Source organism: Engystomops pustulosus, chromosome 10, assembly GCF_040894005.1.
Source record: "Engystomops pustulosus chromosome 10, aEngPut4.maternal, whole genome shotgun sequence".
Lineage (NCBI taxonomy): Eukaryota > Metazoa > Chordata > Amphibia > Anura > Leptodactylidae > Engystomops > Engystomops pustulosus.
The window spans coordinates 73,584,311-73,598,202 of NC_092420.1; the positions used below are offsets into that span (position 1 = coordinate 73,584,311).

A 13,892-nucleotide genomic window follows, 5' to 3' on the forward strand; every position below is an offset into this window, starting at 1 on the left:
AGAAAATAGTGCACAATTCATTAATCTTTTGGTAGACTGTCTTAGAGGGGAGGTTGTAGTGCATTTAAACTTAACCTATAGCATTTAAGCACCTTATCTCCTTTACACACCCCTGATGAACATCTTCTGTGTGTTATATATGCGGCTGCGCACTAATAAAGGGGAGAGATTCTGCATTTTCTAAGAGACTGGTGTGTCTTACTGTGTGGTCTTGTCCCAGTACCAGGGAGCCATTTTAGCCATAAAGGGTTAATTAGAGAGTCACCGTGAAAATGATAAGGGTGGTGTAAGCCCTAGATTAAAATCTCCATCAGTAATCAGGAGCAGAAGTTCAGGGCTGGCAGCAGAGGAACACAGTCAGGAACGGGGTCATAATGGGAAATCACCATAAACGCAAGGGACATCAGAAACAAGCTCTCTCTAAGGCACAAGGCACAAAGTTCTGGTGCGGGATAAGGGAATAGCCTGCCTACCCATGGGCTTGCCAGGTGGCCAGCGCCAATTAGCCGCGCGCTGGCCCTTGAAATCTCGAGAAGCCTAGGTGGCTTGGACGTGCGCACTGGATCACGGGAGACAGTGCTGGAACTCGGACAGGTGAGTGAGCCTGCCGAAGGGCTGAGGGGGCATAGGGAGCCACACAGGTGTGCCTGCGACCGAGAACACCCACTTTGTATGGAGAGGGTTCAGCTTGTGAGCCCTCTCCATACATCCACAGCGAAGTGTGATGTACAGATAGGTCACATGACGGAAGGGGTTAAAATCATGCTGAAAAACCTGAAGGATGTTACCAGACCCCCTCTGTGCTGCAAGTTTAGAGTCTGTTACACTGAGCAATGAGCAGTTTCCCTTCCCACTGTGTGACGCAATGAGTTTGCATCAGATAGAAGAGTCTGTGAATCTGCAGCATGGAGGGACTCTGGTGACAACCCCAGAGCCCTTAAGGTGCATAAGCATAATGAAAAAGTTGAATTTAGAAAGGAGTAGACCATGTAAAACAAATATAAAATTACCACAGTCACAGTGTCTGAATCTATGAGTAAGTGTCCCTGGCTTATAATGATTTTGGTGGATTTTCTTTAATGATATATTGTACATGAGTTGATGAAGGACAGAACAGAGAATTATTCATCTGGTGACACCAAGAAATCTCAGTATAACTTAATAAAACAACACAAGTGGATTGATTAGAAGAAAGATTTATTGATTGGATGAAACATTAGATTTCTAGAAACATATTGGTTGATCAAGGAAATCAATAGGATTAATCTTGTGCTTTTATAGTTTTTTATTCTTTTTTATTGCTTGTTCTCATCTCTTCTACTTTCTAAGTCCATTGTCCTTGGAAAAATAATACATAGTTAAAATAAATAATGAATTAAAATGTAACATCATATACACAGCTTTAACCTTTTTTATAGAATTGTTGTGCCTGATCTATAATAGTCAACTTTAGGTGCAGTATTCACAACCCTTTTGTGTCGGGGCTGCATTAATCTTCACGCAACACAAGTTTCCGACACAACGCTGCACTTTCGTCGGGTTTCCCGAATATTTCCGTTTTGCGACGAATTGCCCCGGGATTTTGGGGCATCGGCGCCGGCTTTCACGCGACAGATATCGGGTGTGTGGCCCTCAGACAACCCGACAGATTCGGAAAAACTGCGGGATTGAAAAAACTAATTGTGTCGCAAGATCAAGCACTCACATGCACCAGGGAGAAGAAGGTGAACTCCGGCGGACCTCGGCGCAACAGCAGCGACACCTGCTGGATATTGGAATTCAAAAAATGGACCGTGCACAACCACCAGTTACATATCAAATTCTGTCACAAGCGGTATCTGTCACCACATCAAAGCTAGAATCAATATATACAAAAAGAGCAAGAGATGTGTCATCTGACAATATACAAAATCACTTTATTGAAGTAACAAAAAGGCATACATGAAATTTATTTGTATCCCGACACAGACAAGAAAGACAGATTAAAAACAATTAAAATTGTACCAAGTACATTAGTAAATTCATTGGCCAGAATTCCCTGTGAGGATAACTGGCAAAACACCTCCTGCACTATAGCAGTACTCCAAAAGCACCCATAATCCCTAGTAACCAGAGTCAAGAGTAGAAACCTGAACAATACACAGAACCTGATGTAGAAAAAATATCAAATATCAAAAAGGTCAACAGAGGTAAGTCCTAAGTGTGAACTGGTCTTAATACTTTACATGTCCAAGTGTACGTCAGGGAAGTCTAAGTCGGCATCCCATGTCAGATAGCCTTAGGGTGCTATGATTGGTGTGAAGGAGGTGGAGGGCCCCCCACCTGCTGGATATCGGGCGCACAATCTTGGTGAATCCCGGCAGGACCGAATCCACGTCGGACAATGCACCACAGGATCGCGACTGGACCGGGTAAGTAAATGAGCCCCAATATATTTAAGGAAGCTGCACAGCCAAAAGTTTACTATTACAAATGAAAGATCCAGGTTTCTGTAAAATTAATTTGTAATAATTTTAAATAATGTTAAATGAGATTTTGTACAGTTTACCAGATTTGGTGGGATTAGCCTTGGAATTGAACAAGACCTCAGCATTTTATCCTCAGCAAGGTATCCGCAGTTGTTTTCTAAATAAAAAATAATATAGAAGTTATAGCTGAGCAAAATAAATGTTTAAAAACACAGAAATACAAAGCGATCCCCATGTAAATCAGTCATATTTTCTAGAGGAAATCTTTAAAGAGAAGCAGTTTCCTGCAAATTGATCTTTTTTTACCAACTTTTCTTGGTAGACATTTTTCTCGAGTCCTAATGATTTTTTCTACAATCATTCATCTCCATTTATATTTGATAAAATGGAGCTTATGGGTGCTCTCCTACTTAAGAACACACAACTGTACTTATAGACTGCCAATTGCTGATTCTGTTGAGGTTTTCTAAGTAACAGTCCCCTCATTTACATCACAGACAGGATAACAATAGAAGATAATAATAATAATTCTTTATTTACATAGCGCACACAGATTACGCAGTGCTGCACAAAGCTTGCCAAATTGGTCCCTGTCCCCATGGGGCTCACAATCTAAACAACCTAACAGTATGTTTTGGAGTGTGGGAGGAAACCAGAGTACCCGGAGGAAATCCACGCAAACATGGAGAGAACATACAAACTCTTTGCAGATGTTGACCTGGGTGGGACTCAAACCCAGGACCCCAGCGCTGCAAGACAGAAGTGCTACTCACTCAGCCACAATAGCACCTCTATAGAATATACCAGTAATCCATCTACTACTGACAATAGTTAAAGGGGTGTTACTGGACAGTCACATTTAGTTTAACCCCATCATGACCAAGAGTCATCTGTGCCTGAATATCCAGGTCTACATTTGCTATTCTCTTCTGCTCTTCTTTAACCTCTTTGGGGTGCAGCCAGTTTTCACCTGCTCTTCTTTTAGCTTCTTATGCTCCGGTATTTACAAAAAGTATTTTTATAACTTTGCAAAGAGCCCGAGGGGTTCTATGCCCCATAGGCTAATTTACATAATATTTAATGCCCTTTTCTCCTCAAAAACAAAGGCATATGAAGTTTGAAGAAGAGCAGACCCTGTCAGAGGAGGCACACACCAGTATCTAAGTGTACTTGGTTTACATCCTAGTGGTAGATGTCCTTTAGTGCTCAGCCCCAATTTTTGTATTCTGACGTATTCTGCGTCACTTTATATGTTTATAACTTTTGAGCACTTTAACCCCTTAACGCCCAAGCCACTTTTCACCTTCCTGACACGACCCATTTTTTCAAAGCTTCCCTGGGTCAGCATAAGCTGTTATAACTTTGAAACGCTTTAACATATCCAAGTGATTTTAAAATTGTTTTCTCGTGATATTTTGTACTTCATGTAAGTTGAAAAATTTTGGTGGTATGTTTTGCATTTATTTATGAGAAAATCAGATATTTGGTGAAAATTTGGAAAAATTCTCGATTTTTGAACTTCAAAATGTTCTACTTTTTCCACACATAGTCATAACCGCAAAAATACTTAATAACTAACATTCACTCTACTTTTTTCAGTCTACTTTATGTGGACATGGTTTTTTATGCATGCTCTTTTTTTTGTAACATATTATGGGGCTTTGAACATTAGGTGCGATTTTTCACATTTTCATAAAAAACCCTAAATCCTGCTATTGAGGGACCTGCTCAGGTTTCAAGTCACTTTAAGAGGCCTAAATAAAAGTAAAACCCCATAAATTACCCCATTAAGAAACTACACCACTCAACGTATGTGAATCAACTTTTATGAAGTTTGTTAACTCTTTAATTGTTTTACAGGGTTTAAAACAAAATCGGATTCAATTTTGAAAGTATAATTTGTTTGGCTAAATTAATGTGTTTTTCAAAAAGTATACAAATTCTCAGTGGATAAAATACCAAAACTCTCCACAAAATTTGATACCCAATCCCTCCCGCGTATAACAATCCCCCATATGTGGTGGTGACTGCTGTATGGGCACACGCCAGGGCATCAAAGGGAAGCTGCACCATTCAGAGCAGATTATGCATTGTCACTTTTTATTGGCTATACAATCTATATTTTTTTGGCAATTTGGACATATAAGGGCTTATTTTTTGCGACATGAGATGCACTTTACAAATACTTCATTTTAGTGGGTCATTAGCTTATTGATGAGGATTTATTAATTCGTGAATGTATGGGTGAAAAGAAAATTGTCAATTTTGGTTTCCTTTCTTTTAGTACTTTTTGGGGGTCGTACACCGTACACTAAAAATGCTATATTATCTTTATTCTATAGATCACTACGATTACAGTGATATGTCAGTTAAATAGTTTTCCATTTATTTTTACATTTTTACTGGAAAAAACTAATATAGAGGAAATATCATTTGTTTTTGCATTGCCATCTTTTTGGAGACATAACTTTAATATTTTTTGGTTGACAGAGCTAGTTTAGGGCTTATTTTTTACGTGTTGAGTTGCCCTTTCAAGTGGTACCATTACCATTAGTGGTACCACATAACTTTTTTTGATCACTTTTTAGAACATTTTGTGAAGAGATTTTATGAAAAATTTACATTTTTGGCGAGTTTTTCGTGTTTTGTTTTTACGGCGTTCACTGCGTGGGCCCAAAAATGTTTCTGAGTTATTGTAAGGATTGTTATGGACGTGGCGATACCAAATATGTGAGGGTTTTTGGCGATTTTGTGGGTTTTTTACTTTATTACATGTGCATAGGGAATGTTTGTATTTAGGGGACTTTAACTTTATTTAATTAATTCTTTTTATTAAAAAATGTTTTTATTTAATGTTTTTACCTTTTTTTATTTACTTTTAAAGGTTGGCTTGAACAAGCGATCCACTGAGCAGTGTAATGCTCAGTGTTTTACAGCCGGGTCCTGCCAGAAGGACTGGCAGTCCCGGGGCTACGATCGGAGCAGTGGACCCCCCGGTAAGCGCCGCGCGGGGGTCCGATTCTTGTTAAATGCCCATAACACGCCATGGTCAGCGCGACCACGGCTTGTTAGGTGTTATATAGCCGACACCAGCAGCTTCTGGCGCTGACTCCGTTTAGGAGCCGGCGCCAGAAGTTTGACTTAATAGTATTGCAAATTGCGGGAATGCACCTCCTGCAATGCAGTACTATTACGTCAAATGTCGGTAAGGGGTTAACTGATCAAAGCAATTTTTAAATTGTTTTTTTTTGTCACATGTTTTACTTCATGTTACTTCTAAATTTTGGCTGACATGAATTACATTTCTTTAAATAAATAAATAAATGCAAAACTATCAGAAACAGCTTTTAGGAAGATTGTTAACCCTTTGATATCTTCATAGTAATTAAAACAAAATACAGGTGAAATTTGGAAAGGTCTGATTTTGTCAAAAATATGTTCATTTAGCTCTAAAATGTAGATCCATGAGTTCCTGTGTAACAAATTTAACTTCTCCGTAGCATTATTCCAAATGTGGAAAAATTTGAAAAAAAACGAGTTCGCGTCACGTTATTGTGGGCTCAGTTTTTACATCTTTCACTGTGCGCTACAAATAACACCTCTGCTTTATTCTTTGGTTTGGTACGATCACGGTGATACCAAATTTATACAGGTTTAAACAATTGTGAACGAAAAAGAAAAAAATTTTTGCCATCTTCTGACGCTAATAACTTTTGCATACTTTGGTGTATGGAGCTGAACAAGGTGTAAATTTTTGCAAAATGAACTGACGTTTTCATTGCTACCATTTTGAGGACTGTGCGACATTTTGATAACTTTTTATAGGTGTTGTGCCATCGGACAATCCGACTGAGCGCAGGTCCGCTCAGGTCCGACAGATTTCACCATATTTAACTAAAAATAGGTGAACCACCACACAGTGCATTATAGACAGACAGTGCACTTTCTGTGAACTCTGGGGATGTAGTTAGTAAATGGGGGTAATTTACTAAGGGCCCGATTCGCGTTTTCCCGACGTGTTACCCAAATATTTCCGATTTGCGCCGATTTTCCCTGTATTGCCCCGGGATTTTGGCGCACGCGATCGGATTGTGGCGCATCGGCGCCGGCATGCACGCGACGGAAATCGGGGGAGTGGCCGAGCGAAAACCCGACAGATTCGGAAAAACCGCCGCATTTAAAACAATAAAAGTGTCGCTTGGGACGCGCTTACCTTCACTTGGTCCGGCTCGTGAAGTTGAGTGCGTTCCGATGCTTTTCAGCGCAGCAGCGCCACCTGGTGGACGACGGAGGAACTACCTTGATGAATCCCAGCCGGACCCAAATCCACCGCAGAGAACGCGCCGCTGGATCGCGAACGGACCGGGTAAGTAAATCTGCCCCAATGTGTCTGATTTTTACTGTTCATTATGTTTTATATCAGTTCTAAGGAAAGGGGGGTGATTTGAACTTTAAGGTTTTTTACTTTTTTTTATTATTTTTGAAACTTTTTTTTACCATTTTTTTATACATTAACCCTAGATGGTCTGATTGTTTCTACCATATAGTGCAATAATACTGTATTGCAGTATATGGTATTTTTGCACAGTATTCATTACATTGAGCCACTGTGCCTGCCCAGAATCTCTCCACAGATTTAAACTAGTCAACTCCAGTCTATTCTCGCCAATGGCTCTTGAGCTGCTGCAAAGCTTATCACTGCTGTTACCAAAATCAGAAGAGTAAATTGATAACATAAAAGTGATATCTGGTATTAATGAGTTAAAATGAAAATTGCTGACACATTTCCTTTAAAATGCAAACATAAACCCCATCATAACTTCTTCCTACATGACTTTTTGTTGTGAAACAATTATCTAATGAAGTTTTCACTATTATAAAGGTATTCACTAATATACATCTTTAAGCCACATCACTTCCTCTGTACTTACTACTAAGTAAGTAAACTAGGAAATTCACTGCCATATACACATCTGCTCAGCTGCACATGAGCTGGCAAAATACAGGATATACACATCTCCTTCAACCCTATAAAAATGGTCAGGGAAGTTCACCAATCATATTTATTTCAATAGAATGAGAGGAAAATAACTGCTTTTGGTCAAGTTTTAGGAAAACAAAGCAAAATTTCAAGTTTCACTTTCCTGTGTGACACCACACACAGACACTAGTAAATCTGCTTATATGAAGTTGAGTTTATGCTCCTGATGAAGGAGTTTGGATGTTTGTGATGCACATTGCGCTGATGTCCTGGTCGTGAATACGGCTGTGGCTCCATCCATGGAATGTGTTGGAATGAGGGATGAAGAGCTGGCGTAGCTACCAAGGGTGCAGGGGGAGCTCCGGGCCCTGTGACTTTTGACGGGCCCACTCCCAGCTTTCAACTCTATCTATGTCCCTAGGACAAAGACAGAGTTGAATGCTGTATGACTAAGACAATAGAAACCGCACACTCTTTTCTAGTGGTGGTGCTCAATGTGGGATTCTCAATCCAAACTGTATTCAATCGGAAAACATGGCACACACGTTCTTTATTCTTATTTCTCTTTTTTTATTTTTCAACAAACAGATCTGACTGCAAGTTGTGCAGTTACAAAGAGCGGAGCATTTTAGTTTTTAGTTGGGTTAAAGAGGGTCACATGTTTTGAATGGGGGGGGGGATAAGTTCTGAGACACTAATGTAGTCAACCCTTTATATCTGTGTAACGCGCCGGTCGCCTCCTTATATCTGTGTAACGCGCCGGTCGCCTCCTTATATCTGTGTAACGCGCCGGTTCGCCTCCTTATATCTGTGTAACGTGCCGGTCGCCTCCTTATATCTGTGTAACGCGCCGGTCGCCTCCTTATATCTGTGTAACGCGCCGGTCGCCTCCTTATATCTGTGTAACGCGCCGGTCGCCTCCTTATATCTGTGTAACGCGCCGATTCGCCTCCTTATATCTGTGTAACGTGCCGGTCGCCTCCTTATATCTGTGTAACGCGCCGGTCGCCTCCTTATATCTGTGTAACGCGCCGGTCGCCTCCTTATATCCGTGTAACGCGCCGGTCGCCTCCTTATATCTGTGTAACGCGCCGATTCGCCTCCTTATATCTGTGTAACGCGCCGGTCGCCTCCTTATATCTGTGTAACGCGCCGGTCGCCTCCTTATATCTGTGTAACGCGCCGGTCGCCTCCTTATATCTGTGTAATGTGCCGGTCGCCTCCTTATATCTGTGTAACGCGCCGGTCGCCTCCTTATATCTGTGTAATGCGCTGGTCGCCTCCTTATATCTGTGTAACGCGCCGGTCGCCTCCTTATATCTGTGTAACGCACCGGTCGCCTCCTTATGCCTGTGTAATGTGCCGGTCGCCTCCTTATACGGTAGATATACAGATGGATGTATATGTGTGTGTAAAATTAATGTAAATAAATAGAGCGCATATTAATTTTGCAAATGTGAAGGGGAACCATATAATATTATAGAACAATCATGCATGTACACTTACCAGAAGACAACCATTTTCGGATGAAATCCCATCTGGTCCGAAAACCTCCTGTGACAACATAAAATGTTATGGTTCTTTTTAAAATATGCTCTGCCTGCTGATGATGATGTCACCCTGGTCACATGACATTAGGCTACACTCCTCGACTCGCTCTATAGATCCCTAGATACCAGTCAAAGTTATAACTCGGATTCTATGGAGATCTGAGGGAAACAATTTTAGCTAAAAGAAGGGTGTCAGATAGTGTTGAGGGCTCTATAGGAACCTGCCACTACCTGTATTTGTTAAAAATGTGGTGACAGGTTCCCTTTAAAGAGCGTTTTACTGTGTCTAGGAGCTGACAGACCAAGTACATGATGTTGTTGATAATTGTCTTGTATTATAAGCATGCTTTTCTTGAGCGAAGAAGGATTTGTTTGAATTCATGTCCCAATTTTTATAAACCTGTCACCCAGGGTTCAGATATAGCTAGTAGTTTATCACTGCTAAAAAGGGGGTAACTCTAGAAGCTTCTTACTTTAGTATGATTGACAGGTCCTCTTTAAGTAAAAAATGCGTTTGATATGCGACACCTCACCAATAAATATATACAGTTTGGTCAGCCCCTCTTAGTGTTTCTTTGGGTCTCCACGCCCTGACTCAATGTCCATATACAATTCAAATGCATTCACACGGATTGTTACATCAAATGCACTTTGTTATATAAATTGATAACATCTACATTGTTCATTTTGCACAAGATTAGAGCATATTCACCCACTGTGCAATAAATATGCAAGTTCGATTCATCCGGTGTCCAATCTCGTGGCGCTTAGACTGGAGCTTACATGCGGAGCTGCTCATTTGAGCTGTACTGCCTCAAGTGTATCATGTGACATTTTGGGTTGTGGCCCCTTCCTAAGACTATACCACATTTTACTTTCCTGTGATGTTATTTATTTTAACATGCTGTTTACTGCGAGGCTGGAAAAAAATTCCAAATGTGGAAAAATTGAAAAAAAAAACGCACGTCACGTTCTTGTGGGCTCAGTTTTTACGACTTTGACTGTGTGCTCCAAATAACACCTCAGTTTTATTCTTTGGTTCGGTACGATTGAGGTGATACCAAATTTATACAGGTTCTATTGCGTTTTAATACATTTTCAAAAAGTAAACGAATGTGTACAAAAAAGAAAAAAAAAACCATGGCAACCGATCGCCGCCCACCAATGACGTTCGGGGGAGCGATAATCGGAATAAAGATGGCGCCGCCGTCTTTTGAATGCCGCAGGCGACTTTGCCGGCGGCAACGGACGGGTTAATAGCCGCAATCGGTGCAAGCACCAACCGCGGTTATTAGCGGTGAGGGTTTGCTGCAATACGCAACAACCCCCATCATTGTATGAAGAGGACTCAGCCCGTGAGCCCTCTTCATACATTCCCTGTACCTCTGTGCGGTAGAGCTACGGCGCAGAGCGTTAAGGGGTTAAAATATTAAAGAACAAACAACTTAAATTCTCACATTTGAATCCCCTGGTGATGTTAACACAATAAAGATCATTTTAACCCCTTACTGTACAATGTTATTGCTGTTTTAGCTCCTATCACTCTTCTGGCTGCTTAGTGTAAGATTCCAGGGTGTGGGCGGGGCCTCTCTAAGCAGACACATTACTGTATTATCCATCTAGTTTTGTGGGGTGACAATGTGGTTACATTATCAGGGTACAGGTGTATATGCATTTTCATCAGGCTACTGACATTGTACTAACACATAGAGAGAGGAGACTGATCAGAGATGCACAGGAAAGTTTACTGTATTCACTTGTTATGAATATTTAGCTTGGTGCTTGTTCTATTCTTAGTAATGTAAACCAATTCTGTACATTTGTTATTCTGTACATTATTACAACGTTTTGATGCTTTGCATTAATACAAAACCAATGTACTTTACCCTCCCTTATCAAATGCAGAATCTTCCAATCTTCCTTTCAATTAAAGTGGGCATTGTGAAATAAAAGAAAATATAAGCTAACATTTATTTATAAATGAATGAATAATAAAATGTCCTATCATTTAATAAATATATTTGTACATTTGTGATACTAACCAGTATTTGACATCATTTGCATAATATTGTCTTAATAGACTAGAAGATTGTAAAATGTAAAAATGATTTACCATTAGTCCATCCATGACTGTCTCCAGTAAACCTGCTAGACTTAAACCAACGTGTTTTGTTAAGTTTTCCTGTAATAAATTTGTTTTGTAAATATTTTAGTTAAAAATTAAAGTCATCTTAAAATATTAACATTATCATTATAAAGAAAGGTTTTCAGTTGCTCTAACTGAACTCTGAAAAGTAACATGTTTAGATGTTATTTCTAAAGAAAAAATCCAAATCACTGTTTTGAGTTACCTTCACGTCTCCCTTGTTCTGCTTTGTTAGTGTTTATAAAAACTGAACCCACAACTGACTAGAATGGGATCCCTTGTACCACTAGGGTGGCATCTGTTATGCAGGACTCTTTTGTTAAAGGTTAGCTGTGAAGGCTCCCATACAGATGTGAGCTTAATACAGTGTCCATTTTAGGTCAGAAATCATAGTCGTAGATCATACAATGGCATATTTGATACCTGACAACTGATACTCTGAGATTAGCGCCTGACAACTGGCGCTCTGAGATTGACATCCGCCACTCTGATACTGACACCTGACGCTTGCCTTTAGATAAGAAGATTCTAACAGCCGCTTCTGCAAGTAATTCATAAATGACTTATACCTACTGTATATGTTAATAATGTGCACACACCTCTTATTACTAGAAGTTTGTTGATGCACATAACAGTTGTGATGCCAGTAATGTATATATTATATTATATAAAGTGGAATTTTTATGTTACATACTGCACAGTATATAAGTGTGCAAATGTATGTGCCTAGAAAGTCATCTATTTAGACACAACTCATTCTTTAAAGAGAACCCGTCAGGCAAATTAACCCCCTAAACTTAATATATTTTTATAAACTTTCATTAGAAAGCATTGCCTCTATCCCTTCTTTGTCCCTCTACATGCCTGTAAACTTAAGCAATGAGATCATAAAGCTTTATGCAAATGACCTGTGAGATGTCCAATGAGTCATTAGCATATTCAAGCTGTCCAGCTTATTCATGAGTGGGAGGCACAGCCACACCCCCAGTGCTCGACTGGCGCCCCCTACACCCTGTATAATGGTGTGAGGTATAATGGTATAATGGCTCCTCCACTACAGTCTGTGTGTGTATAGGAGAGCCTATGTATGTTCATAGGCTGCAGGGTGACTTTGACAAACTGAATGTTTGGTCATCCACTTGGCAAATGAGGTTTAATGTGGATAAATGTAATGTTATGCACCTGGGGGCCAATAATCCAAAGGCAAAATTTGTCCTTGGGGGAGTAAATCTGGGAGAGTCCCTTGTTGAGAAGGACCTGGGGGTACTAGTAGATCATAAATTGAATAACAGCATGCAATGTCAATCAGCTGCCTCTAAAGCTAGTAGGATCATGTCATGTATCAAAAGTGGAATGGACTCTCGTGATAGGGATGTAATATTACCACTATACAAGGCACTGGTTCGGCCACACCTGGAATATGCTGTCCAGTTCTGGGCACCGGTCCATAAAAAGGATGCCCTGGAGCTGGAGAGGGTTCAACGTAGAGCCACAAAAATGATAATGGGTATGGAGGGTCTAGGTTATGAGGAAAGATTAAAACAACTAGATTTATTTAGTCTGGAAAAGAGACGACTACGAGGGGACATGATTAATTTATATAAATATATGAATGGTCCATACAAAAAATATGGTGATAAGTTGTTCCAGATTAAATCAAATCAAAAGACGAGGGGGCACTGTCTCCGTTTGGAGAAACCAAGGTTTAATCACCGGGGACGACAGGGCTTCTTTACTATGAGAACTGTCAATCTATGGAATAGCCTGCCTCAGGCGCTGGTCACAGCAGGGACAGTAGAGAGCTTCAAGAAGGGTCTAGATGCCTTTTTACACCTAAATAACATTGATTGTTATGCTATATAGGATTGTTTCCCCTAAATCCCTTCCTCATCCAATCCCTACCCTTCCTTGGTTGAACTTGATGGACAAGTGTCTTTTTTCAACCGTATAAACTATGAAACTATGAAACTATGAAACAGCTCCAGGCAGCCATGTTGTAGCAGAATATGTCAGGTACTTGTGTAGCTGATATCTATGTCTCACACATGTGCATTAGGAGGAAGAGCATGTCAGCAGATAAAGCACAGACACTAGCAATGCTTTACTATATACATCACACACAGACCTGAGCAGGGGGAGGAGAGGGGAGGGGTAACAGGGGTGACATTACTGCCTCTGACCATTTGACCAGCCTCATTTACATAATAAAGAAAAGATTATTTTATAATGATTAATGTATGAATTGACTAGATAAAGGCTGGGATGTGATCCTTGTGATCTGCTCCAACAGGTAGAGGTGACAGAATTAGCTGCAGAGACTTGATGACAGGTGTCCTTTAAATAAGCATAATAAGGGTGGCAAATCACTGTTGGTCTCTGTTAGTATATAGAGGCAGGTGATGCACTGTTGATATAGAGAGGCTGGTGCAGCCCTGTTGGTCAATGTGGGTATGTAGAGGCTGGTGCAGCCCTGTTGTTTCTGTTGGTATATAGAGGCTGGTGCAGCCCTGTTGGTCAATGTGGATATATAGAAGCTGGTGCAGCCCTGTTGGTTTCTGTTGGTATATAGAGGCTGGACAAATACAGTGACAGTGACCACAAAATATGGCATATGTCTAGAGATGAGCGAGTATACTCGTCCGAGCTTGATGCTCGTTCGAGTATTAAGGTACTCGAAACGGCTCGTTGCTCGAGATCGAGCATTTAATTAAAAAAACACAGTGAAGAACAATGAAGAATAGAATAAA

General features: G+C 40.3%; 1 protein-coding gene across 2 annotated transcripts in view; it reads right to left on the bottom strand.

The window, feature by feature from the left end:
• Window positions 1-1,180: 1,180 nt before the first annotated feature.
• LOC140103957 (ranaspumin-like) overlaps window positions 1,181-13,892 on the bottom strand; it is a 53,410-nt gene continuing 40,698 nt past the window's right edge. For both annotated transcript variants that reach the window (XM_072127272.1, XM_072127271.1), the window contains 4 exons: window positions 11,113-11,181; window positions 8,956-9,003; window positions 2,549-2,625; window positions 1,181-1,338 (listed from right to left, as the gene is read on the bottom strand). In XM_072127272.1, the coding sequence (XP_071983373.1) occupies window positions 2,587-2,625; window positions 8,956-9,003; window positions 11,113-11,181 (156 nt within the window). In that variant the 3' untranslated portion in view covers window positions 1,181-1,338; window positions 2,549-2,586. The remainder of the gene's footprint in view (window positions 1,339-2,548; window positions 2,626-8,955; window positions 9,004-11,112; window positions 11,182-13,892) is intronic.